Genomic DNA, 26,067 nt, shown 5'->3' with positions numbered 1-26,067 from the left:
GGAGGTCAAATCAGTCCATCCTAAAGGAAATCAACCCTGAGTGCTCATTGGAAGGACAGATACTGAAGCTGAAGTTCCAATATTTTGGCCACCTAATGCGAAGAGAAAACTCCCTGGAAAAGACCCTGATGCTGGGAAAGACTGAAGGCAAAAGGAGAAGGGGACGGCAGAGGATGAGATGGCTAGATAGCATCACGGATGCAATGAATATGAACTTGAGCACGCTCCGGGAGAGAGCGCAGGACAGGAAGGCCTGGCGTGCTATGGTCCATGGGGTCACGAAGAGTCGGACACGACTGAACGACTGAACAACAACAACAAAAGCCATTTAGGGTTTTTTGGAACTTTTATCAGTGGCTTGTTTTCTTCTGTGTTGCTACAGTTACGGGCCTTGCTGCTTCATGCTGGCTAGATTTAGCCATCAGAGAATCCCAATATTATTGATAAATCTTCTCCCCCAGAAAGTTGCTATGCATGAAGGTTGCAGACTTAATACCTGGATTCTCTGATGGCTAACTCTAGCCAGAATGGAGCAACAAGGCCCGTAACTGTAGCAATATAAAAGGAGACAGAAGCCACTGATAAGAACACAAGAGCAGCCACGCTGGATCAGACCAATATATGATCCCAAGGTAAGCCCATACATGTTCTAAAACAAATATATCAATATGAATGAATGAGGAGGAAATAAAGTACCAGACCAACCACAAAGGCTCCGTTATCACTTGCAGAGGTGGGGGTGGAAGAGATGACAGCAACTCTGTTATCTATTTAGCCACGCACCAGCTTTGAAAATAGCCCCATTTAACACACTTTCCCCCTTTCTTAGTTTGTATCTGAGTATGCTCAAGAGATAATGCAATTTCACCGGAAAGGGAGGTTTGCACAGGCTTTTAAAGGACCTTCATGGTGTCACAAACCCATTGAAGTGCTTCTGCTCATTAACATACATTCACTCTTCTCTCCCCTTGCCCCACAGCCACTCTTCAAGCTTCATACACTGCTTCCTTCCTCCAAATTTCCTGACATACACCACCCTGGAAACTTGCCCCTTTTTGAACTATCAACTTATTTCAGGACGTCAAATCAAGTGCTAATGCAAGAAAATCAACACTGGCAGTTTTTAAAAAGTATGTCTCTGGATCCTGGCCCCCAGCACTATCCACCACAAGTATATCCTATTTTGATAGCACAAACTGACTATGTCTCCTCTAGAATGGTTCTTCAAACACCAGGGAAGTGGTATTCATGTGGAGTTCCTCAGGGGCTCTAATGATTTGGCAGTAAGCTGGGGGCAAGCTGTCCTCACCAGGACAGACAGGAAATGATGGTTTTTAATCAAGTTTGATGTGCCAAATTCTCAGACTTTCCTGAGAGGAATGAAAGGCACCTCCCGTATCAAGTTCCAAGCTCCTACGGCATGCCAAGGAAGAAGCTCACCCTCTCCAATGGAGCTGGAAGAGCTTCAACACTAGAAAGCATCCATCCTCTCATGACTACCTACTAGTTAATATAGTGCCAATGTTTATGGTGTTTGGCAACAAGAGACAGTTCCCCACCTGCAAAAGAGATTACAATCTAAAGTAGCCTTCTCCAACCTGGGGCCCTCCAGGTGCGATGGACTACAGGTTCCATCATACCCAGCAAGGCTAGGGAAGGCTGATCTAAAGAATGACACAAGGAGGGAATGGCTGGAAGGAACAAGAATAGCTGATGACTACAAGGAGAGATGTGAAGGCCAGGGGTAGTTTTGGGGGGGTGGGGAATCGGGGGGGAATCCCCCTTGAGAACTTACAGAAAATTCCTATGGAAAGACAGGAATTTGGGGGAACACTGAAAAAAATTACCCACCAATGATACTCTCTCTTGGAATGAGTGAAATTCTTTTCAAAACAAGGTTTTAGTCATTCAAATAAATGTTGAATGAATAGTAGAATGGTGTTTTTTATTTTATAGGAATACTTATAAACTGGCTTTCAGAGCTAAAAAGGATCCCCAAAGTGGTATACAAAAACAAAACATTAAACAAATTTTAAGTAATCCATCAGATTAAAATCAGAGCTATTTAAAAACCACGAACAGTGGCACTTCCATCTCACTTCAAAAATCATCAAGAACAGGGCAGAATAAAAATGTTTTTACTGTCCACCTAAAACTAAGCAGAGATGGGGCTGGTTGCTTGGGATGGGAATTCTACAGTCGAGATGTTGCTATAATAAAGTCTCTAATCCTGCATTCTACAGCATTAGAGACTAATTTATGCGTATAATGTAGATATAGATACAGTCAGGGCCAGAAATATCGGAACAAGGATAACGGTTTTGGCAGTTGGCCTCTGTACACCACCACATTGAAGTTGAAAGGAAACACACCCAGATGGGAGCAAAGCCTGAAGTCAGGAACCCATGGACATGACCCAATGCTGAGTTTGCTCCCTCGAGATGCTTTGCCAGGCCTTTACTGAAGCTGCCTTCAGCTGCTCCTTGTTTTTGGGTCTTTCTGCCTTCGGTCTTGTCTTCAGTAAGTGAAAAGCATGCTCTATTGGGTTGAGATCAGGTGACTGACATGGTCAGTGCAGAACATCCCACTTCTTTGCCTTGAGAAACTCTGGGGTAGCTTTTGCTGTATGTTTTGGGTCATTATCCATCTGCAATATGAAGCGGCATCCTATCCGTTTGGCAGCATTCGGCTGAATCTGAGCAGAAAGTATAGCCCTATACACTTCAGAATTCACCCTGCTGCTTTTGTCAGCAGCCAGGTCATCAATAAACAACAGTGACCCGGCTCCATTGGCAGCTATACATGCCCATGCCTTAACACTGCCTCCACCATGTTTGACAGATGATGTGGTATGCTTTGGATCATGAGCTGTTCCTTTCCTTCTTCATACTTTTCTCTTCCCATCATTCTGGTACAAGTTAATCTTGGTTTCATCAGTCCAAAGAATCTTATTCCAGAAGTGGGAAGGCTTTTTTAGGTGTTTGCTGGCAAAGGCTAATCTGGCCTTTCTGTTCTTGAGCGTTACCAGTGGTTTGCACCTCGTTGTGAAGCCTCTGTATTTACATTCATAAAGCCGTCTCTTGACTGTAGATGTTGACAATGACATGCCTACCTCCGCAAGAGTGTTCTTGATCTGGCTAGATGTTGGGAAAGGGTTCCTCTTCACCATGAGCAGAATTCTGCGGTCATCCCCTTTAGTTGTCTTCCATGGTCTTCCAGGCCTTTTGCTGTTGCTGAGCTTGCCAGTTAATTCCTTCTTTTTCAGGATGTTCCAAACTGTTGTGTTGGCCACTCCCACTGTTTTTGCTATCTCTCTGATGGGTTTATTTTGTTTCCTCAGCCTAATGATGGCCTCCTTCACTCGCATGGACACCTCTTTAGACCTCATGTTGGGAGTTCCAGTGAACAGCTACCAAATGCAAATGTAACACTCAGAACCACCTCCAGGCCTTTTCTCTACTTGATTGGTGGGGCACCCAGGAAACAGGCCACACCTGGCCATGCAGCTGCTCGCCAGCCATTTGTTCCATTACTTATGAGCCACTAACGATGGGGGGGGGGAGTATGCCACACTGCTGTCCTTCCTGAATGGTTAGTGCCCCACTTTTGTCAAACCCCTTGCATCACAGCTGACAGTCCTGACTTCACTCCCATCTGGGTGTGTTTCTTTTCAACTTCAATGTGGTGGTCTACAGAGGCCACCTGCCAAAACAGTTATCCTTGTTCCAATATTTCTGGCCCTGACTGTATATACAGCACTCAAATCCCAAGATGATTTCTGCACCTAGAGTGCTGTCATCTTCATGAGGAGCAAGAGAGACTTTCTACCCAAATAATACATTGTCTTTTGTTTGCTCCAAAAAGATGGGTTGCTATTTTCAACTTTTGGTTTTTTTATCCTGCTTCTCAGATGGCAAAAACTAAGACACATCTGTTAAAGACAGCACAGGGTGCAGCAGTTTGCTGCCCTCTCTCTTTAGCATTTAGTATATTCACAGTTTTGCTTGTACAAAACTAAGGCATATTGGCCTGGTTCACATGTAACAGTAACCCCCGGCATGGGTTGTTGAATTCTGGGTTGCCGTGATATGCAAACCCAGCCACACTAACAAACTGTGGTTTGCTAGCCACAAACAACCCGATAAAGAGAACTCACGGTGGTGAGATTCGTAAGATCACTGGAGGAAAAGAAGACACCATGACTTCTTTCCCCCACCCCATATGTGCCACTGATGTGCATATTTCCCCAATTACCCGCACCACAGGTTATCGTGTCATCTGAACCTGTCGAGGTATATGGTGGAGGTGGCTTCCAAACCACCCTGTAACCCCCACAACAAGCCATAGGTTGCAGGGTGGCTTGGAAGCCAACTCAACCATGCACCTTGCTGGGTTCGGACGACATGACATCCCCTGCCGCACGTAATCAGGGAATTGGCAGGTGCGTGGAGCACAGAAAAGAAACTATGGTGGCTTCTTTTCCCTGCTGATCGTCTGAACTTGGGCAGTTTGTTGTTAGGTTGTGAACTCTGGGTTTTTTGAACCATTGGCTGTTGTTACAAATGAACCCCAAACTGGGGGTTGTTCATGGGTTTTGCTAGGCTACAGAGGTGGCGGGCAATAGTAGGAAAAAGAAAAAAAAAAAAGCTCAGCCACTCTACATGCCACTACTACAGCAGGCAAAGGCATTTGGTATACAGGGAGGGAGCAGATGACGGAAAAGGGAATCCAACAACCCACAGAGTTAGCAAACCATGATTTGTTCAATCATCTGCCAGACAAACCCCTGGGTAGGGAGACAAACCATGGGTTAAATAAACCATCAGTTACCATTATGTGTGAGCCAGGCCTTATACTTTTGAGGCTGCAATCCTACCACGCTTACCTGGGAGTAAGCTCCACTAGACAAAAAGTGTGTCTTACTTCTGAGTAAATACACATAGGATTGCTCTGTAAATTTCATACATATGATAAATCATACAATTTTATATGCTAAGTAAGTTAAATTGTGCATTTCATATTGTTAAAGTACTAAAACAAGTTTAGGTTTGAGTAGTAGAATCAAAGAATCATAGAATAGTAGGGTTGAAAGGGGCCTACAAGGGCATAGAGTCCAACCCCCTGTTCAATGCAGGAATCCAAGTCAGAGCATCCCTGACAGATGGCTGTCCAGCCTTGTCTTGAATGCCTCCAGTGTGAGAGAGCCCACCACCTCCCTAGGGAATTCATTCCGTTGTCGTATTGCTCTAACAGTCAGGAAGTTTTTCCTGATGTTCAGCCGGAATCTGGCTTCCTGTCACTTGAGCCCATTATTCCGTGTCCTGCACTCTGGGATGACTGAGAAGAGATCCTGGCCTTCCTCTCTGTGACAACCTTTCAAGGACTTGAAGAGCGCTATCCTATCCCCCGTCAATCTCCTTTTCTCAAGGCTAAACATGCCCAGTTCTTTCAGTCTGTCCTCCTAGGGCTTTGTTTCCAGTCCCCTGATCATCTTTGTTGCCCTTCTCTGAACCCTCTCCAGTTTGTCTGCATCCTTCTTAAAGTGCGGTGCCCAGAACTGGACACAATACTCCAGATGAGGCCTAACCAGTGCTGAGTAGAAGGGAACTAGTACTTCCCGGGATTTGGAAGCTATGCTTCTATTAATGCAGCCCAAAAGAGCATTGGCCCTTTTTGCAGCCACATCACATGGTTGGCTCATATTCAGCTTGTGAACGACAACAATTCCAAGATCCTTCTCGCTTGTAGTGTTGTTGAGCCACGTATCCCCCATCTTGTAACTGTGCATTTGGTTTCTTTTTCCTAGGTGCAGAACTTGGCATTTATCCTGATTAAATGTCATTCTGTTGTTTTCTGCCCAGTGCTCCAGTCTACCAAGTTCATAGAATCATAGAATAGTAGGGTTGGAAGGGGCCTACAAGGCCATCGAGTCCAACCCCCTTTGAATTTTGTTTCTGTCTTCCAAAGTATTAGGTATCCCGCCCAATTTTGTGTCATCTGCAAATTTGATCAGTATTCCCTGCACCTCCTCATCCCAGGCATTCATACAAATGTTGAAGAGCACTGGGCCCAGGACTGAGCCCTGCGGGACCCTGCTCGTTACCTCTCCCCAGGTTGAGAAGGTCCCACTGATAAGCACTCTTTGAGTCCGATTCTGCAGCCAACTGCAGAATTCTGTAGCCACCGGATCGTTGTTTCATCTAGCCCACTTTGAGCTAGTTCACTCATCAGGATATCATGGGGCACTGTGTCGAAAGCTCTGCTCAAGTTGAGGTATATTATGTCTACAGCATTCCCACAGTCCACAAGGGAGGTGACCTGATCAAAAAATGAGATCAGATTCATCTGGCAGGACTTGTTCTTGACAAATCCATGTTGGCTTCGAGTAATCACTCCATTGTTTCCAAGGTGCTTGCAGATGGATTGCTTTATCATCTGCTCCAGAATTTTCCCAGGGATGGATGTCAGACTGACTGGTCTGTAGTTCCCAGGTTCCTCCTTTGTACCCTTTTTGAAGATAGGGACAACACTAGCCCTCCTCCAGTCATCTGGCACTTCACCCGTCCTCCATGATTTCTCAAAGAGAATAGACAGCGGTTCTGAGAGCTCTTCTGCCAGTTCCTTTATTACTCTAGGGTGCAGTTCATCTGGCCCTGGAGATCTGAACTCATTCCAAGTAATTAGGTGTTCCTTGACCATATGCCTATCGATCTCAAGCTGCAATCCTGCCCCTTCAGCCTGCACCTCCCCTTTGCCAGGAGGGTCATAGACCCTCTTTTGGGAGAAGACTGAGCCAAAGTAGGCATTGAGCACTTCTGCCTTTGCTTTGTCTTCTGTTATCATTTTGCCATCCTTATTTAATAGCTTAACCACCATTTATCTCCTGTCTTTTACTATGCATGTAGCTGAAGAAAGCCTTTTTGTTACTTTTAGCATCCCTCGCTAGCCTCAGCTTGTTAGCCTTCCTGACGCCATCCCTGCAATTCTGTGCTACCTGCCTGGACTCTTCCTTTGTTCCTTGGCCTTCCTTCCACTTCCTATACCAGGTGGCCCAAAAGAAGGTATACAGTTGTTTAGAATGTTGATGGGAGGGGGGAGAATGTGTGAGTAGAAGATGTGTGGGTGGAGTCAGAATGACAGTTGGGAAGAGGGAGTGACAGTTAAATCAGTTAAGTGTAGAGAGTGAGGGGAGTGAGGCCCTTAAGTAGGTATACAGTTGTTTAGTTTTTTAGTGTTTTTTTTTTACTGATATTGTGAATGATGGCAGTGAACTTGAGTCAAGAACAAAGTCAGTGGATTCTATAGCAGTACTGGAAGACTGAAAATGCCGAGCGGGTGCACACAGTGTGGCAAGAAGCATCTGATACTCCTCCACCAACACATCTGACAATTTATCGTCTTAGAGATAAATTTGAAGCAATAGGTGCAGTGGCTAATGCACTGAAATCTGGACATCCTAGGACGTCTATGACAGAGGAAAATGAGATGACAGTCGCTCTGCACCAAAATCTGGACATCCTAGGACGTCTATGACAGAGGAAAATGAGATGACAGTCGCTCTGACATTTGTGAACAGTACAAAAAAGTCCACATGACATGTGTCTAAGCAGCTATCCATACCTAGAATGTCCTTGCAACACTTAATGCGTAAATTGAAATTAAAGCCATACTGTCCAAGACTGTTACATGGTCTTCTGGAGGACGACCCAGACCATCGGTTGCAGTTCTGTGAGATGATGCATAACCAAATCTCTAACGAACCAGACCTTCTTGATAAGATCATCTGGCCAGATGAGGCTTCTTTCAAGTTGTCAGGCACATGAACAGGCATAACTGTGTGTACTGGGCAGATTAAAATCCTCATTTGACTATCATATCTCAACTGAACCAGCCAGGCATCACAGTGTGGGGTGCACTGTCCAGCGAAGGTGTTGTAGGACCAGTTTTCTTCGATACAACTGTGGATAGTAACAATTACCTAAACATGTTACACGACGTGGTAGTGCCACAACTCAGAACCAGGGCTAACTTCGTCCAACTGCTCTTCCAACAAGATGGGGCACCTCCTCATTCTGCTTTTGCAGTAAGGGAATATCTTGACAACACCTTCCCACAGCATTGGATCGGACAACGTGGCAGCACTGAATGGCCACCACGTTCACCCGACTTAACATCAAAGGACTGCTTTTGGGGGGGCGTAGTAAAGAATAAGGTTTTTGAGAGGAATCCCCGGAGAGTGGACGAATTAAAAGAGTTAATCTCGGAAGCATTTATGGACATTGATGGGGACCAGAATTTGTGTCATAATGTGTCACAGTGTTCTGGACAGGTTTGAGGAATGTTGCAACGTTGATGGAATACATTTCGAGCACTTACGAGATTAAACAGTGTTAAACAAATGTAAATATAATAAACAATGTAATAAAATGCAAATAAACTATACTGTATACCTACTTTTGGGCCACTCTGTACGTGTCCTTTTTTGTCTTCAGGTCATCTCTCAGCTTTTTGTGAAGCCACATTGGCTTCTTCTGTTGTCTTCCACCTTTTTCTTCTTGTTGGAATTGTTTGTAATTGTGCCTTGAGAATTTCCTTTTTAAAAAACTCCCACCCATCTTGGACTCCTTTTCTCGTTAGAGTCGCTTGCCATGGGACCTTACTGATCATTGCTGAGTTTATTAAAATCAGCTTTTCTGAAATCCAGGGTACGCGTTTGGCTAGACTCGTCTTTTGCTTCCCTTAGAACCAAGAACTCAAGTACAACATGGTTGCTTTCCCCCAGAGTTCCTGTAACTGCTACTTTATCCACTAAGTCATCTCTGTTGGTTAGGATCAAGTCAAGGATAGCCAATCCTCTAGTTCTTTCCTCTACTTTCTGTAGGAGGAAGTTATCTGCCACACAAGTCAGGAATTTCCTGGAGGGGCCATGTTTTGCAGAATTTGTCTCCCAACAAATATCAGGAAAACTGAAGTCCCCCATTACTACTACATCATGCTTCCTTAAACACTGGCTATTTGCTTTTCAAAAGTTTCACCCTTGTCATCTCCTTGATTGGGTGGCCAGCAGTAGACTCCGACCACCAGGTTATTTTTATTCTTTGCTCCATTTATTTCGATCCAGGTGCTCTCCATGGGGCTACCAACTCATCCTCCTATATTTCTGTGGAGAGATAAGTATTTTTAACATATAGTGCAAGCCCACCTCCCTTTCTGTTCCTCCTATTCTTTTTGAACAAGTTATATCCTTCAATTGCTGTATTCCAGTCATGAGAGTCATCCCACCAAGTCTCAGTTACACCTATCAAGTCATGATTTCCTTCTTGTATTAAGAGTTCAAGTTCGTTCTGTTTGTTTCCCATACTCTGGGCATTAGTATATAGACATCGAAGACCTATATACTTTCTTCCTACATGTTTCTGAAGGCTATTATTGGGTGCTATTAGAGCTGTTCTCTCCGTTGCGGTGCATGAGGCTTCGTCCACTGTTACCCCCAACTTTACATCTCCCTTCCCTGTAGGATTCAGTTCAAAGCCCTCCTGGTGAAGTTCTTCATGCTGTGGCCAAACACGTTCTTCCCAGCCTTTGTGAGGTCCAACCCATCCCTTGCCAACAGCCCATCTTCCAGGAAGTATAGCCCGTGGTCCCAGAATCCAAATCTCTCACGCCAGCATCACCTTCGTAGCCAGTCATTCACCCAGAGTATTTTTCGTTCCCTTTCTAGCCCTCTTCTAACTACTGGAAGGATGGATGAGAAAACTATCTGGGCCCCAAAGCTCTTGAGTTTCCTTCCCAAAGCTTCAAAGTCTGACATGATTTCTTCGTCGCTCCGCTTGGCGCTATCATTTGTTCCCACATGGATGAGAAGAAAGGGATACCTGTCAGTGGGCTTTATGAGCGCAGGCAACCTTTCAGTCACGTCTCTAATCCATCCTCCCGGGAGACAACATACCTGGTGAGTCCACGGGTCTTCATGACATACTTGGGTTTTGATCCCACGCAGCAAGGAGTCTCCCACTACTACCACTCTTCTCTTGTTCTTGTTGTAGGCCTGGGTTTCATCGCCTCTGCTTGACTGACCTTCAGCCTCTTGCTCACTCTCATGCAGGTTCCCCTGTAATTCTTCCTCTGCAGGCTGTCCTCCAGTCTCATCCTCAAGTACCTGGAATCGGTTCCATAGCTCCACTGCTTCCACTGGTGCAGAGTGGCATCTAGTTCTTCTTCTCCTAACTGTCACCCTTTTCCAAGGAGTATCCTCTATCCCATTTTTCCTCACCTCAGCATTTCCCACTTCTGCCTCAGCTTGCTGTTGCTCTTCAAGCTTCTGGTCTTCACATTGCTGCTGTAGTTCCATCATTCTGTCCAAGAACTCTTCGTGTTCTCTTATTCCCTGGAGGGTCGACAGTCGCCACTCCAGTCCTCTTACTTTTTCTTCCAGCAGCGTGATCAATTTGCACTTGTTGCAGGTGTAGGCCTTGTTGTTCTCAGGCAAGAAAACAAACATTGCACACACCCTGCAAGTCACCACCACTGGAGAGTCTTGTCCTTCCATAGCCTCTTTTCCGTTTTTGTGTCTGACTTTGTGATTGTTCTAGACTAGCCTGTGTCTGCTCCTCTACTCACTGGAGGTTAAAAGCAGAGTCCCACTGGTGTGGAAGTGTGTGTTACAAGAAAAATAATTATTTTAAAAATGTTAGGGGCCTCACCCTTGACTGCTTATATTTCATTTTTCTAAAAATGTCTGGAGGGGTTTCTTTAAACCTTGGGGGCAGTGGGGAGAGAATGTGTTTTTCCTCCATGCCTTCAAAATTTCTGGGTATTTTACATCCCTACGAGTAAGTGCAGTTAATGTACTTAAATATTGCTAGAATTGGAAATGAAGATGGGGGAGGGGGGCAGAGAAAGAGAAAGAGAGATAAGCAAGAGTTTTATAGAAAAGGTGAAATGCATGGAAGAACTTGAAAGTGGCATCACAGAGGTATTCTGGAAAAAGAAGCAAGTCACTCTGGTGTGCACCCCTGCAACTGACGTTTCTCCAGCCCATAAGATGCCACTACCACAGGGCGCAAGCTTTCTTCTTGCACGTTCTACCTTGCAGCAGCATTCTGATCTCTACACTATTGAGGTTTGTAAGGAAGAAGGTCCACCAAACGTTATGGTGCCCAAGTTTCCAGTAGCCCTGTTATCTAAACCTGGGCCCTGGCCCCTCCCCCTCCCCACAAAAGGCCTACCTCCTAGCATTTCACACAAAGATCATGCCCCAAAGTGCCCCCTTCCCCAAATCCATTTTCTTATCCCACAAAGTTCCTAAAGAGACAGAAAGGAATTTAAAATGAGGACATGGACAGCATGCTGTGTGGAGTGATTCAACCCAACTCAAGCCATATGGGTAATATGAACAACAGCCAGAAAATTGGGGGTTGGGAAGCAGTTAACAGGGACAACCAGCGGAGCTGTATTAAAATCCTGGAAGCATTCCAAAATCCATAGCGTGACAATATCCTTATTAGGATCACCCAACGTTTTACAAAATAGTATGCAAGCTTTTAAGTTCTCCAGAACTCTTCATCAGGTTGGATGTTAAGCAAAATCTGTGTTTGGGGGTGGGAGAAAAAGCACTGGCTTGAAGTTCAGAAACCACAAAGTCTGCATTCAGTCACAGTCTTAAGATGGAGTGCAGGAGGAGATGGCAGACTCAGTTGGATTAAGCAGTACTAGGCGTTATGCAGGTTTCAAGTTACCCCTAGGATTGCTGAGATGGCTGATGCCCACTTCAAAAAAATATAAAAGCCAGCAGTTATTGAGATATATCTCCAAACTTCAGTGAAACACACAGGTTCCTTGTAGGGGGTATAGATCAGTTGTACAGAGAAACAAGATTGTTTTTATATTAGCAAAGCTGGAGAATAATTTTAGGTGGCGTACTAGTACAAATCAATAGAAGTCAGACTGAGCAGCATAGTGGTTGGAAGGAATGTAATCTTTGCCAGCTTTCAGATCCCACCTCAGCCATTCTGGGCCCTAATACAGCTGCAGGGCAACCTGTGCACATGCACTCTTCTGGGGAAACAGCTCCTTTCAGGAACTGGCAGCAATAATAGCAAGACCTTCCAAGATAATATGACTTCGGTTACAAAGAGCAGGCAGTGCACTGTGTGAAGAGGGAGTGGGAAAGTGCCTCTGGGACTCTGAACCCAAATGGCTCTGGGGTGGGGCATGTTTGTCCTGTTCCGTTCAGTTAAGCACACCCTGTTTTTAACCTACAGCATTTGCTCAGGAACAGGCATGGTTGACAACACCTCAGAAAAGACTCTCTTTGTGGGTTCTCTAGCGAAGATGCCCAGAGATATTACTGGGACAAGAATGTGCTTATGCAACTGTGCTTGCCCTCTCATCTCTTTCTAACCCTCACCACCATCACATTTTCTTCCCTTTTATCTTCATCCCCTTCTGTCAGAAGTCCTCCTTAGCTTCCCCTCATATTTATTTATTATTTTACTGGTATACTGCCCAACTGGCAAGTGCGCACGGGGCGGTTTACAATCATAAAACCAAAAAAAAAAAAAAATATATCAAACCAAAAATACAAAAATAGAATTCAAACTCAATAGAATTCAAAGAGTGCTTCTCAATGGGACCTTCTCAAACTGGGGAGAGGTAATGAGCAGGGTACCGCAGGGCTCAGTCCTGGGCCCAGTGCTCTTCAACATTTGTATTAATGACTTGGAGGAGAAGGTGCAGGGAATGCTGATCAAATTTGCAGATGACACAAAATTGGGCAGGATAGCTAATACTTTGGAAGACAGAAACAAAATTCAAAGTGATCTGGATAGACTGGAGCACTGGGCAGAAAACAACAGAATGACATTTAATAGGGAAAAATTCCAAGTTCTGCACCTAGGAAAAAGAAACCAAATGCACAGTTACAAGATGGGGGATACATGGCTCAACAACACTACAAGCGAGAAGGATCTTGGAAGTGTTGTTGATCACAAGCTGAATATGAGCCAACAATGGGATGTGGCTGCAAAAAAGGCCAATGCTCTTTTGGGCTCCTTTAATAGAAGAATCGCTGGAAGAAACATTAACAATCTCAGATATGCAGATGATACCACTTTGATGGCTGAAAGCGAGGAGGCGCTGAGGAACCTCATGATGAAGGTGAAAGAAGGAAGTGCAAAAGCTGGGTTGCAGTTAAACCTCAAAAAAAACAAGATTATGGCAACCAGTTTGATTGATAACTGGCAAATAGAGGGAGAAAACGTGGAGACAGTGACAGACTTTGTCTTTCTAGGCACAAAGATTACTGCAGATGCTGACTGCAGCCAGGAAATCAGAAGACGTTTACTTCTTGGGAGGACAGCAATGACAAATCTTGATAAAATAGTTAAGAGCAGGGACATCACACTGACAACAAAGGTCCGCATAGTTCAAGCAATGGTATTCCCCGTAGTAACCTATGGCTGAGAGAGCTAGACCATAAGGAAGGCTGAGCGAAGGAAGATACTTTTGAACTGTGGTGCTGGAGGAAAATTCTGAGAGTGCCTTGGACTGCAAGAAGATCAAACCAGTCCATACTCCAGGAAATAAAGCCAGACTGCTCACTTGAGGGAAGGATATTAAAGGCAAAACTGAAGTACTTTGGCCACATAATGAGAAGACAGGATACCCTGGAGAAGATGCTGATGCTAGGGAAAGTGGAAGGCAAAAGGAAGAGGGGCCGACCAAGGGCAAGGTGGATGGATGATATTCTGGAGGTGACGGGCTCGACCTTGGGGGCGCTGGGGGTGGTAACGGCCAACAGGAAGCTCTGGCGTAGGCTGGCCCATGAAGTTCCGAAGAGTCGGAAGCGACTGACCAAATAAACAATAGAAGCATAGCTTCCAAATCCTGGGAAGTACTAGTTCCCCTCTACTCAGCACTGGTTAGGCCTCATCTGGAATACTGTGTCCAGTTCTGGGCACCACATTTTAACAAGGATGCAGATGAACTGGAGAGGGTTCAGAGAAGGGCAACAAAGATGATCAGGGGACTGGAAACAAAGCCCTAGGAGGACAGACTGAAAGAACTGGGCATGTTTAGCCTGGAGAAGAGAAGACTGAGGGGAGATATGATAGCGCTCTTCAAGTACTTGAAAGGTTGTCACAGAGAGGAAGGCCAGGATCTCTTCTTGATCATCCCAGAGTGCAGGACACGGAATAATGGGCTCAAGTGACAGGAAGCCAGATTCCGGCTGAAGATCAGGAAAAACTTCCTGACTGTTAGAGCAATACGACAATGGAACCAATGACCTAGGGAGGTAGTGGGCTCTCCCTCACTGAGGCATTCAAGACGAGGCTGGACCGCCATCTGTCAGGGATGCTCTGACTTGGATTCCTGCATTGAGCAGGGGGTTGGACTCAATGGTCTTGTAGGCCCCTTCCAACCCTACTATTGTATGATTCTATGAAACATTAAAAAGAAAGGTCTTAACCTAGTGTCTAAACGTATAGAATGAATGTATACAAAAGATAATTCAATACTGTTGATCAGTATTTTTGTGAGAAAGGCGTTCTTTTGTTTTAATTTCTGGTTAAAAATACCTGATCCCAAATTAAACTGGCTGCATGGACAGCAGTTGAGGCTGTGTTGTGTAACCCCAAGAGCTACATGCTAATTGCATTAATCAGATGGGGGTCTGGGAGGGAGGAATAGCAATGCTATATCCAACCCCCCAACTTTCCCTTCTGAATAGTTGATTAGAGCTATTGTCGATGATCTGATGAGGCTACTTTGCTGGACCGTGGTTGGAAACCCCATTCACAGCACATCCAGCCATGGATCTGTATACGCAGGTCTCCCCTTGGAGAAGTGGAGGACAGTAGAAGGAGACAGAGGTCTCCATTGCACACAGGACAGAAATGCTATTTCTCTCTGGAGCTGATTGGTCAAAGGGATGATCACATTCCAAAATTGCAGAGAGCTGCCATGAGCCTTTTCAACTGATGTCTTGCCATTTCCCAGCATGTGTTTGGAAACACAAGTAGGAGAATGCACTTAAAGAGCAGCCTGGACATTCATCTCTGCACTAAACAAAATCTCCTTGTCACTGCACATTCCCAGCTTTCCAAAAATTTCCAGGAGCAGAAACATTTGTAAAAGCTTTCGAGTTCTATGTTCTCCTTAATTTTCTACACTGTTCCTCACATCACCTGGCACATGTCACGAATAAGATTCTGGCAGGTTTGGGCATACCACCAAGATAGTGGGTGTACCACCAATCTCCATGCTGGAAACAAACTTCTGCAACACTATAAAAGACTTGTTAAGAGTCGGAAACAAGCCTTGGTGCTCACATCAGGAAAGTAGCACAAAGTCCAAGGAATCATAAGCATGGTTAACTAGCAGTGTCGACGAAGCTATTAGAGAAAAGTTTTCCTTCAGAAAATAAAAATCTTGCCCAAATGAGAACACACTTACAAAAGAAAGAATGCAAGCAGACAATAAGAGAGGATTTTACAGAGTATATTGTTACCAATTAAAAATATCTTTTAAATATATCAGAAGTAGGAAACCAGCTAAGGAGGCAGCTGGTTCGTTGAATGACAAGAGAATTAAAGGAGAATAAGGAGAATAAGGAGACTGTAGAGAAGCAGAAGACGTAGAAGAGATACCCATGCTTGAACACATATTTTCAAGAAGGGAATCTGACAAACTGAGGCAAATAGTAGTGACGAGAGATGAAGTTCTAGACCTTATTGACAAATGGAAAATAAACAAGTCACCAGGCCCAATATCCATTCAAGAGTTCGTAAAGAATTCAGATGTGAAATTGCTGACCATTTAACAAAAATATGTAACTTGTCCCTAAAACAGCCCTCTGTACCAGAAGACTGGAAAGTAAACAATGTAATACCAATTTTTAAGATGGAATCAAGGGAGGATCAAGGAAATTATAGGCCAGCTAGCTTAACATCTGTATTGGATAAATTTGTGGAAAACATTATTAAAGATAAAATTAACAAGAATATAGAATAAGGGTGGGCAGTTTATGGCTCTCTAGATGATTCTGCCTACAACTCCTATCAGCCCTAGCCAGCACAGCCAATGCTGAGGGATGATGGGAGTTGTAGCCCTCCAGATGTTTTGGCCTACAAGTTGCCCATCGCTGATATAGGACAAGTCTGAAGAAGAATCGACATAGCTTCTACAAAGGCAAGTCCTGTCTCACTAACCTTTTAAAGTTCTTTGATAGTGTCAACAAACGTGTGGATAGGGGTGATCCAGTAGAAACTGTTTACTTGGAATTTCAAAAAGCTTTTGACAAAATCCTTTCAAAGATTCCTGAGCAAACTTAGCTGTTATGGGGTATGAGGGGAGGTTCCCTCATAGATCAGTAGCTGATTAAAGAACAAAAAGCAGGGAGGAGTAAGCAGTCAGTTCTCTCAATGGAGGGATGTAAACACTGGGATCCCTGCTTTTTAACTTGTTCATAAATTATCTAGAGTTAGGAGTGAGTAGTGAGGTGGCCAGGTTTGCCAATATTACCAAATTATTTAGGGTGGTTAAAACAAGAAGGCACAGTGAAGGATCTCTCCAAACTGGTGGAATGGCATTAAAATGGCAAATGCAGTTCAATGTAAGCAACTGTAAAGGAAAGCATACTAGAGTGAAAAAATCCTAATTTCACATATGCTGATGGAGTCTGAGCTGGCAGTAACTGGCCAAGAAAAGAAGGTTGGGGTTGCGTTGGGTAGCTCAATGAAAATGTTGACCCAATGCATGGCTGCTATGAAAAAGACAAATTCCATGTTGCTGATCATTAAGAAATGAAATTGCCAGTATCATATGCCTTTGTACAAATCTATAGTATGACTAACTTGGATATTGTGCATAGTTTTGGTCACTGCACCTTAAAAAGGATATTGTATCTGGAAAAAGTGGAAAAAACCCAACCCCAGGGGCTAGAGCAGTTACAATGTTTGGGGCTTTTTTAGCTTAGGAAAAAAAAAAGGGGCAAGTAAGGGGGGAGATTGAGATGTATACAATTATGTATGGTATGAAGCAAGTGGACAGAGAAGTTTTCTCTCTCACACACAATACAGAGCCTGGGGCCATCTAATGAAGCTGAGTGGTGGGGGACTCAGGACAGATAACAGGGAGTACTTCACATAACGCATAATTAATCTATGGAATTCATTGCCACAAAATGTAGTGATGATCACCAATTTGGACAACCTTAAAAAGGGATTAGAGAAGTTCATGGAAGATAAAGCTTTTAAAGGCTGCTAGTCATGATGGCTGTATATTACCTCCAGCATCAGAAGTATGCCTTTCAATACCAGTTGCTGGGGAACACAAGTGGGAGGGTACTGTTGCATTTGGGTCCTGCTTGTGGACTTCCAATAAGCAATTAGCCACTGTGCGAGCAGAAAGCTGGTCTAGATAGGCCTTTGGCCTGATCTGGCATGGTTCTTATGTTCTTAGGATAGACCAATTTAAAATCAAGGCAATTTAAATCAGTGCTTTAAATCTGCAAGAAAAAAGGACAATATAAATCAAGTTCTCCATTGATACATCTTCAGTTATATCCTAAACAGTGCAAATCTGACCATTAAACCATGTTAGTTACAACTAAATAGCATATTTGTACATTGCTTCATTCTTACAACCAGACCTTGCATCTCTTTGTTGCACTCTATGTATTTTGCATGCTTTCCTTTTTTAATAGACGGAATGTCTTTAAAATATTCCCATATAGGGGATGTCTTACAACTAGTACCCATGACAGTTTGAGATATTAAATATGGAATATAAGAACATGGACACACTGGACAACTTTGTATTTTTTTTCCTTTCCGGTGTTGCTCCTTTCTGCTTCATTCTGCCTTGTTCCAGCCCCTCCCTCACAAAAACAAAGTAGCAAAGAAAAGTGAAATGCCTATGACTGACAATTACTGTTACTGGACAGACCAGAACAATTTATTTTCATGACATGAAAATGAAATGCCCATATTTGCTACGTAGGGTGTAAATATTCATATCTGAGAAATGACCAAATTGATTCTTCATTTACACAGGAAAACCACCTGTAAACCATTATTTCCGGTAAAAGCACTGATTCTCTTTAGAGATTAACTTTAGGATTAACATGCTTATGCCAAGATTCTTAATATAAACATAGCTATTATATGAGAAACTTAGTATTACAATTAAAAATAATAATATGAATTAAAATAGTCAGATCGTGTGTGTGTGTGTGTCCCCGTCCACCCTGATAGTGCTGCTGGAGATCCTCTTTCAAGGCACCCATAACTCCTCCAGTACCTCTGCCTTGTAATTCAGCCTTGTATTTAAGCACTATCCTCATGGCCTTATGTGATCAGGAATTACATGCAAGCGAGTGAGTGGATGTGGGAGTGATCGAGCACTCTGTCCCTCCTCTGCACTCAGTACAGAAATCAAGCAGGTTTTCTCTGTGCCCAGCACAGAAATGCACCGCTCTGTCCTTTCTCTGCCAGCATCCAGTGGGCTAGTAAAAAGAATGTGCAGGCTAGTCATTTTTGTGAGCTTATTTACAAGGCTGGTTTTACAGGAAGCACCACTCAAAGCATAGTTCCCCGCTGCAGCAGTTATCCATAGGGCTTCCCACCCAAAACCTATCTGTCCAAATCCTCTCCTTGGGATGATACAGTCACACAACTCCATGCACAGAAAGGAACCAAGTCAACTGCTTTCCACTCCAGCCTGAAAGTGGAAAGAGCACAGAAGGGCAGCCTCCAGTGCAGAGAAGGGCAGCCTCTGGTCAAACCTCAACAGAAAAGTGGGAGCTCCTTTTTTGGAATTCCCAGGAAGTACCTGCAAATGAAAGAGACATCCAAAGGAGAATGTCTAATTAAGTCCTCAAGCTTAATACATAAACTTTGAGCTTGCAGTTTTATGAAGACAGGTGACCCCAGAAAACTGAGACATCCACAGTCTAAATCCTCAGGCATGTGGGTCAAATGACAGTACCTTGTAATTCCCTCACAGCTCCCATTAATCTGGACTTACTCTAGGTTCAACCTGACCCAGCCCCATCTCACATGATCTCTATCAGTCAAGTGTAGGAATTCTAAGGGGCAAGCTGTTGCTTACGAGAGATAGCAGCAACCACATGGGAAATAAGCAGGCCTATGTTCATTTTGCAAGACCCTGTAAGATCCAGTACTTGGAGCAGAATTTAACATCTTAAGTGTCAGTCCCTCACAGAAGGCCAACACCACATATGGGATATCCTAGACATTTTCTTTCTTGATATAAAACGTAGCTTTGCCAAGCAGCATTTAAAGTCAGAACAATTTAAAACACGTTCACAGGAAAATTACACAGGCACCTACAGGCATACACTGCCATCATGTCTGAGCATCTTTCCCTTTTCAACCCAGTTGATTGTCAAATTCGACACTGCAGAGACAGAAGAGAAATCCCAAGGCTAGCAATCCAGCAACTTCCAAGCACTCAAATTCACATGTATTCTCCAGGACGCTTCTCTGAAGAGACTGGAATATTAGAATATGGTTGGCCACATCCTGGGCTAAGAAGAAGCATTGGGAATAAGCCTTTTAACTGCACCCTTCAAACTTGTACAGGAGAGAACTGACACAGGATCAGACACCACAAGTCCTCACTTCCAAAAGATGTGTTTCAGCTGCATCTCAAGCAAGACCCCACTTTTAATTGCCTAACCATACAAGGATATGCAGCAGAATAAAAGCCAAAAGCATCAAGAAACCATTCAGTAAGCACATGCACAACTCTTGGTTAATTCAACCCTCAGCAATTCAACATTTCAATTTAGGTGAAACGTATGGACAAATGAGGATGCAGCCAAAAAAATATGTAAGAGTGAGCCAGCCTGATGGGTTCACATTCTGCTCAGCCAGGAAGGCATCCTCAGAGAAATCCCTGCACCTCAGAACAACTGACATGGTAATAACAACTAGATCTATGGTGCCCTCTGTGAGAATTAGCCACACTCTGCAAGATCACATTTAAAAACAGCAAAAATGTTGCCCTAAGCCAAGGCACTTTGCAGATAAAATTGATCAGATTAGGTGTGTTACTCTGCACACTGTGGATACAGTTAGTGAGCAAGAGGCGGCCTGTGGCAAACCGGTTTTGTGGGATCGGTTCCAGCTTCTTCCTCCTGATGAAGTGGACAAGGTGCTTTCATCTGTAAGGCCGACCACCTGCTTACTTGATCCTTGCCCATCTTGGCTCATTATGAGCTGCAGAGAGAGACTGGGTGAGGGGATCAAGGCAGTGGTGAACACCTCCCTTGAGGAGGGAGTGATGCCATCAGCCCTCAAGGAGGCAGTGATAAGACCGCTCTTAAAGAAGCCCTCCTTGGATCCTCAAGTTCTGAACAACTTTCGCCCAGTCTCAAATCTGCCATTTTTGGGCAAGGTGATTGAGCGGGTGGTGGCGGTGCAGTTGAAGGCACATTTGGAAGAAACTGATTATCTAGACCCATTTCAGTCGGGCTTCAGGCCTGGGCATGGGACAGAAACGGCCTTGGTTGCCTTGGTGGATGATATGAGGAGGGCTCTGGATAGGGGTGAATGCTCCTTCCTTGTTCTCCTCGACCTCTCAGCGGCTTTCGATACCGTTGACCACGGTATCCTCCTGGACCGCCTGGAGGGGTTGGGCATTGGGGACACTGTATTGCGGTGGTTCTGGTCCTTCCTGTCCGGCAGGTACCAGAGGGTAGCACTGGGAGAGGAGGTTTTGGACCCGTGGCCACTTACTTGTGGGGTGCCACAGGGTTCCATCCTCTCCCCAGTGCTATTTAACATCTATGTGAAGCCACTGGGGGCTATCATCAGGAGGTTTGGGGTGCAGTGTCATCAATATGCGGATGACACGCAGCTCTACCTCTCATTCAAATCTTCACCAAGGTTGGCCGTAGAATCCCTGTCCAAATGTCTGGAGACGGTGAGTGGCTGGATGGGGAGGAATAAGCTGAAGCTGAACCCTGACAAGACCGAGGTACTTTTGGTGGGAGACAAGAGGAGGCTGGGGGATGTTGACCTGGTGTTGAATGGGGTACGGCTACCCTTGAAAGGCCAGGTCCGCAGCCTGGGGGTCATTTTGGACTCCCAGCTGTCCATGGAGGCTCAGGTGTCAGCTGTGAGCCGGACAGCGCTGTATCAACTCCATCTGATACGGCGGCTGCGCCCCTTCCTTCCCGACCATCTGCTCCCATCGGTAGTACATCCCCTGGTCTCCTCTCGTTTAGACTACTGTAATGCGCTCTACGTGGGGTTACCCTTGAAGACGGTTCGGAAGCTGCAGCTGGTACAGAACGCGGCGGCTCGCCTGATTAAAGGCAGCCGCCGGCAAGATCACATCACTCCAGTGCTGAAGGAGTTGCACTGGTTACCAGTTGTTTTCCGGGCCAAATTCAAGGTGTTGGTTTTGACCTTTAAAACCCTATATGGTTCCGGCCCAGCCTATCTTAAGGAGCGCCTCCAGCAACACCAGACAGGCCGCTTAACAAGATCAGCCTCGGATGGCCTTCTCTCTGTCCCATCAGCCAGGACAGCTAGACTGGTGGGGACGAGGGAGAGGGCCTTTTCTGTGGTGGCCCCCACTTTGTGGAACTCCCTCCCTAGGGAACTCCGTCATGCCCCCTCTTTAATGAGCTTCCGTCGTGCATTAAAAACGTGGTTGTTCAGGCAGGCATTTGGGGTGGGTTAGAGTATTTTAAAAAAAAATTTATGGTAGAATTTTATTGTTTTAAATTGTTTTATGGTGTGTTGTACATCGCCCAGAGTGGCTGGGTGACCAGCCAGATGGGCGATTAATAAATTTAATAATAAATAAATAAATAAACGTGGACAACTTGTGGCCCTCCAGATGTTTTGGACTACAGCTCCCATCATCTCTCACCATTGGCTATGCTGGCTAGGGCTGATGGGAGCTGTAGATCAAAACATCTGGAGGACCACAAGTTTTCTACCGCTGCCATAAGCACTTAAGATGGGGCAGGAAAGTGGGACAGGTAGCCATGCAGGGCTGAGAGGTAGCCCACTTTTGCCTATATTCACAAAAGGTGGGAAAGGCAACCATGAAATCAAAGCAATCACAGTCTCAGCAGTATTTACTTATTTTTACCATTTTAAGTGCAAGCTTTCAAAAGGTGGCTAATTCATGCACGTGGTGCTATTCTGAGATTCAAAATAGGCATGGGGGAAGGAGAGCAGCTACCTCATCTGAAGCCACTGAAAGAGCCAACTCCCTTTAAGGCTGGTATTTCCCATTTTTAGAACAAATAAGGCTCGCATTTGAAAGAAAGCGTCTTCTTTCTGAATGCCTTTTCAGCCTTAGTGAGCTTCCTCAGAGCAGGCATGTTCTCTCACTGCCCAGAGCTCCCTTTCTGAAGGAAGGGTTGTGTGAGCCAGGAATGCACACTATGAAGGAGTTATTTATACTGAGCATCAGCGCAGCTGGGTGACAAAGAACTGAAGCCCAGTATTGAAAACTTTTCAAGTGACACTTGGTCTTACACAGCAGCCTGGCCTAGAGTCCCAGATCAGGCTCATGCCTTTCCAAGAAATCTCTGAGAACATTTACAAAGGGGGCAGGGAGTGGCCTTTCTTGGAAGTGCTGAAACAAAGTGAACTGAAGGTTCAAGCTCCAGAGGAGAAAAAAAAGGGAGCCATGGGGCGAGGTAGTAGCCAGCTGCATTACCCTCACCTCAAAGCCCAACCCCTTAAAGCTTGTGCAGTATCCATCTTTAGGGTCTAGACCCAAAGAAACCTTCAGACTGATTCAAGCACGACTGTTCTTATAACCAGGTTTGCCTAGACTAGACCCCAGGCCCACTCAAAGTCCTGGTGTTAAAGTTACATTTTCAGGAGGCATTCATCAGCTATGTGCAGTAAGGTGGGGGCAAAAGAGAGGAGTGACTGAACACATCTAGAGATGTGAGCCCCAGATAAAACTATTTCCTTGTCACCCTTTCCTGACTTCTGCTAACAGCAGAAGCAGATTTCCCAGCACCGCTAACAGCTGCAGATGGGGTGATCCTCTGCAACCTGTTTTGGCCTTGGAATTTAGCAGTACTATGGGTATCTGGGAAATCACAGAGTAATCCAGGCAGTGAGGTGAAACAGAGAAAAGGAGGCTGAGCCAATCCCAGCCTTCTGTGCAGAGAGACACCCTGCAGAAGTCAACATTACCAGCATATCGAGAGAAATACCAAGTCAAATCCACTGGTCTCCCAATGTAGGGCAAAAATTGTATATGGGTTAAGATCTAGAAAATTACCAAAAGGGCTCAAGGCCAAGCAGTCTCCCGCAACTCAAGGATAACCAGCCTGCCAATCTGAACCGGGCTCGTTCGGTATCCTCCCCTACAACCCATGGCCATTGTAGGTTCATCTCCCTTACCACAGATCAAGGATCTTTCCTCCCTCCCTAGCCACAAGCTCTCCTGGAATCAGCTGCACCATCTGCCTCCTCTGGCAGTATCAAAGAGATAAAGGGCAGAAAAATCCATCTCGTCCAAACCTCTGCTACATGGCAGAACCACCCATTTATCACCCCTCATCTATCCCCACCATGCCATCCAAATCACAGGACTTTGAGACCAGCCACTCCTAACCACAAGGAGGTGCCAGCTGGCTGTAGGTACATAGGGGTCTGAAGTTGGCACTCTGTACATGCTCAGAGATTCATTATTTTCCAGAACAGTTCTTTAGCATTCAAAAGTTCTGGAACTGAGCCCTGGCTCCAGCCAAGTCCAATGCCCAGTCAGATGTCCATACCAACTACTACAGCAGTTCATTTGGAAGCGAAAGGCTGCCTGTAAGTCACACCCCATGACCCAGAGGCCTGCAGCCTATTTCCAGATGTGTAGAGGTGGTCTGTGGTTACTCAGTGCTGAAGAATATGCACGCATTTATGCTCCCTCCCTCCATCACATATTTATTGTAACATGTTCCAGGCTTGCAGTCTGGCACTGAAAACTGGCTGGATGGCTGAACGCTAGTAATCCCAATGCCTGCGCAATACACAATCCCATCACAAGACCGCAGAGTGGGCAGGCTATGCCCAGCCTCCAGATGTTGCTACCTTTTTTATTCTTTCCTGGCAGAACTGTTGCACCTCTTTAACCCTGGCAAAACAGGTAAAAACTCAACAAGTAGAGCACTTTTCCTCCCATCACTACAGCTTTAAAAAAAAAAGCATCACCTGTTGACAGTCTTTGTCTCAACATTCTTAAAGGTGTCATACCCTTATTATTTAGGAACTCAACAAAAGCCACAAAGCAGTCAAGTTAACTTTGGTCTTCCATGAAATTCTTTCTCAGGCTTGATGTTTTAAAAGAAAGGGATGGGGAAGAATGGGTAAGGAAGACAAAGATGTTGCTGATAAAGGGCATGGTGGGATCAGTGTTAAAATGTCAATTCGGAGTGGCACAGAAGCCCTGCCAGGAAGAGGAGTTATTCCCACCCCACTCCCTCCCGTTTGTATTGTGTCCCTTACGACTACATGCAACCGGGAACAACCTCAAGTGCATTGGCAGAAAGATGGTATGCAACACCGCTAATCAGAATAAACAGAGGATGAAGAAAAGATGGAACTGCTAAACTTCCTCGGAGTCTGGAAGGAGGTGGTCCGAACCTCGCCTCTTCCATTCCCGGCCACAAGCCCTTCAGCCCAGCCCCACCTGCAATGCTGCGGGGATGATCGCAACACTCACCGGCCTACCTCGCAGGGCTGTCGTGCCGATGCCCGCGCAAGGGGGCTCGCGAGGCGTGCTTGCCCAAGGCGCGGCCGGCCCCTTTCGGCAGCCGAACTCCCGACCCAGCCCCCCCGGCCGAGGCTCACCTTCCACCCGGCGGAGCTGTTGCTGTCGCCTTTGTCGCGGAAGTAAGGCACGTTGCGGACCATCCAGTCGTAGATCTGCGCCAGCGTCAGCCGCTTCTCCGGGCTGCTCTCGATGGCCTGGCTGATGAGGTCGGCGTACGACTGGCTGCCCCAAGCGTTGCGCCGCGCCCCGCCGGAGCCGCCGCCGGAGCCGCCGCTCTTGCGCGGCCCGCCGGAGCCGGGCCCCGGGCCGCCTCCCGGGGCCGCCGCCGCCGCCGCGCCGCCGCCGGGCTCTTCGGGGCTGCCCAGGCCGCTCCCGGCCGCCGCGCCGCCGCCGGGCTCCGGCTCGGCCGCCCCCACCAGCTCGGGCCGGGGCAGAGGCCAAGTGCAGGAGCGCGGCCGGCTCTGCGGGGGGAACTCCGGGTCCAAGGCCGCCGCCGACGGCGACGACTCGGCCACTGGGGGGCTCCCGGCCGGCTCCGCCATGATGGCGCCGCTTCGGCTCGCTCGCCCGCCCGCCCTGCCGCCCGCCCTCAGCGGCGCCACATCACCGCCTGCCGCCGCCGCCGCCGCCTCAGGGCCCAGCGGGCGAAGCGACGCGGAGCTCCGTCCCCCCCGCGCGCAAAATGGTACGGCCCAAGAGCTCCCTCAAGAAGCGGATCGCCGCCCCCGGCCTCGTCCACTCAGTGGTACCGCCTGTCGCCCGGGCTTAGCTAGGCCGGCTCGCTCCCGGGCCCGCCCGCGCTGTCCCGACCCTCCCTCGCAACTAAGCCTCGCCACACGGGAGCGACCCGCAGTCGCCTCGGCGGCTCTCTGTTTACCACGGGCTGGGGGGGAGGATCTGCGCTTGCGCTCCCGCTGCATCTTGGGAGGCGTAGTCCCCAGATAGGGCGAGGGGCAGAGAAACGGACTCGGTTTCCCATCAGGCAAAACGAGCGGCTGGGCTTAGGAGAAGCGCGCTAGAGAGGCCGATGGTGAATACAGCGCCCAGAATGCCTCGCGCCAGCCTCCCCCCGCGCCTCCTTCGGGCCATTACATAAGCAACCGGCCAATCCGCGTCCTCCAAAACAAACCTGCGGTGCTGTGTCAGGCGACGCTCCGCCCCCACTCGTCGGCTCTTCTAGTTACTAGCCGCTACGCCCCCCTCCTCCGCTGTGCGGTTCTGCCACGCTCTTCCGTTTAATCTCCCCCCCCAAACCGCTTTTTGTTCCTCGTTAACGACGAATTAATTGAT

At 46.4% G+C, this 26,067-nt stretch overlaps 1 protein-coding gene across 1 annotated transcript in view; it reads right to left on the bottom strand.

Annotated features, from left to right (window-relative positions):
* The window catches only part of FOXO4 (forkhead box O4), a 35,516-nt gene extending 10,041 nt beyond the window's left edge, over positions 1–25,475 (bottom strand). The window contains exon 1 of the mRNA XM_084813537.1: positions 24,855–25,475. Coding sequence (XP_084669663.1) covers positions 24,855–25,319 — 465 coding nt within the window. The 5' untranslated portion in view covers positions 25,320–25,475. The remainder of the gene's footprint in view (positions 1–24,854) is intronic.
* Positions 25,476–26,067: the final 592 nt, after the last annotated feature.

Source organism: Heloderma suspectum, chromosome 9 (assembly GCF_057233095.1).
Source record: "Heloderma suspectum isolate Gila_16-S chromosome 9, 16-S_ref, whole genome shotgun sequence".
Taxonomy (NCBI): Eukaryota; Metazoa; Chordata; class Lepidosauria; order Squamata; family Helodermatidae; genus Heloderma; species Heloderma suspectum.
The sequence above is the reverse complement of the archived record's forward strand: the minus strand, read 5'-3'. Positions and strand labels throughout refer to the sequence as shown.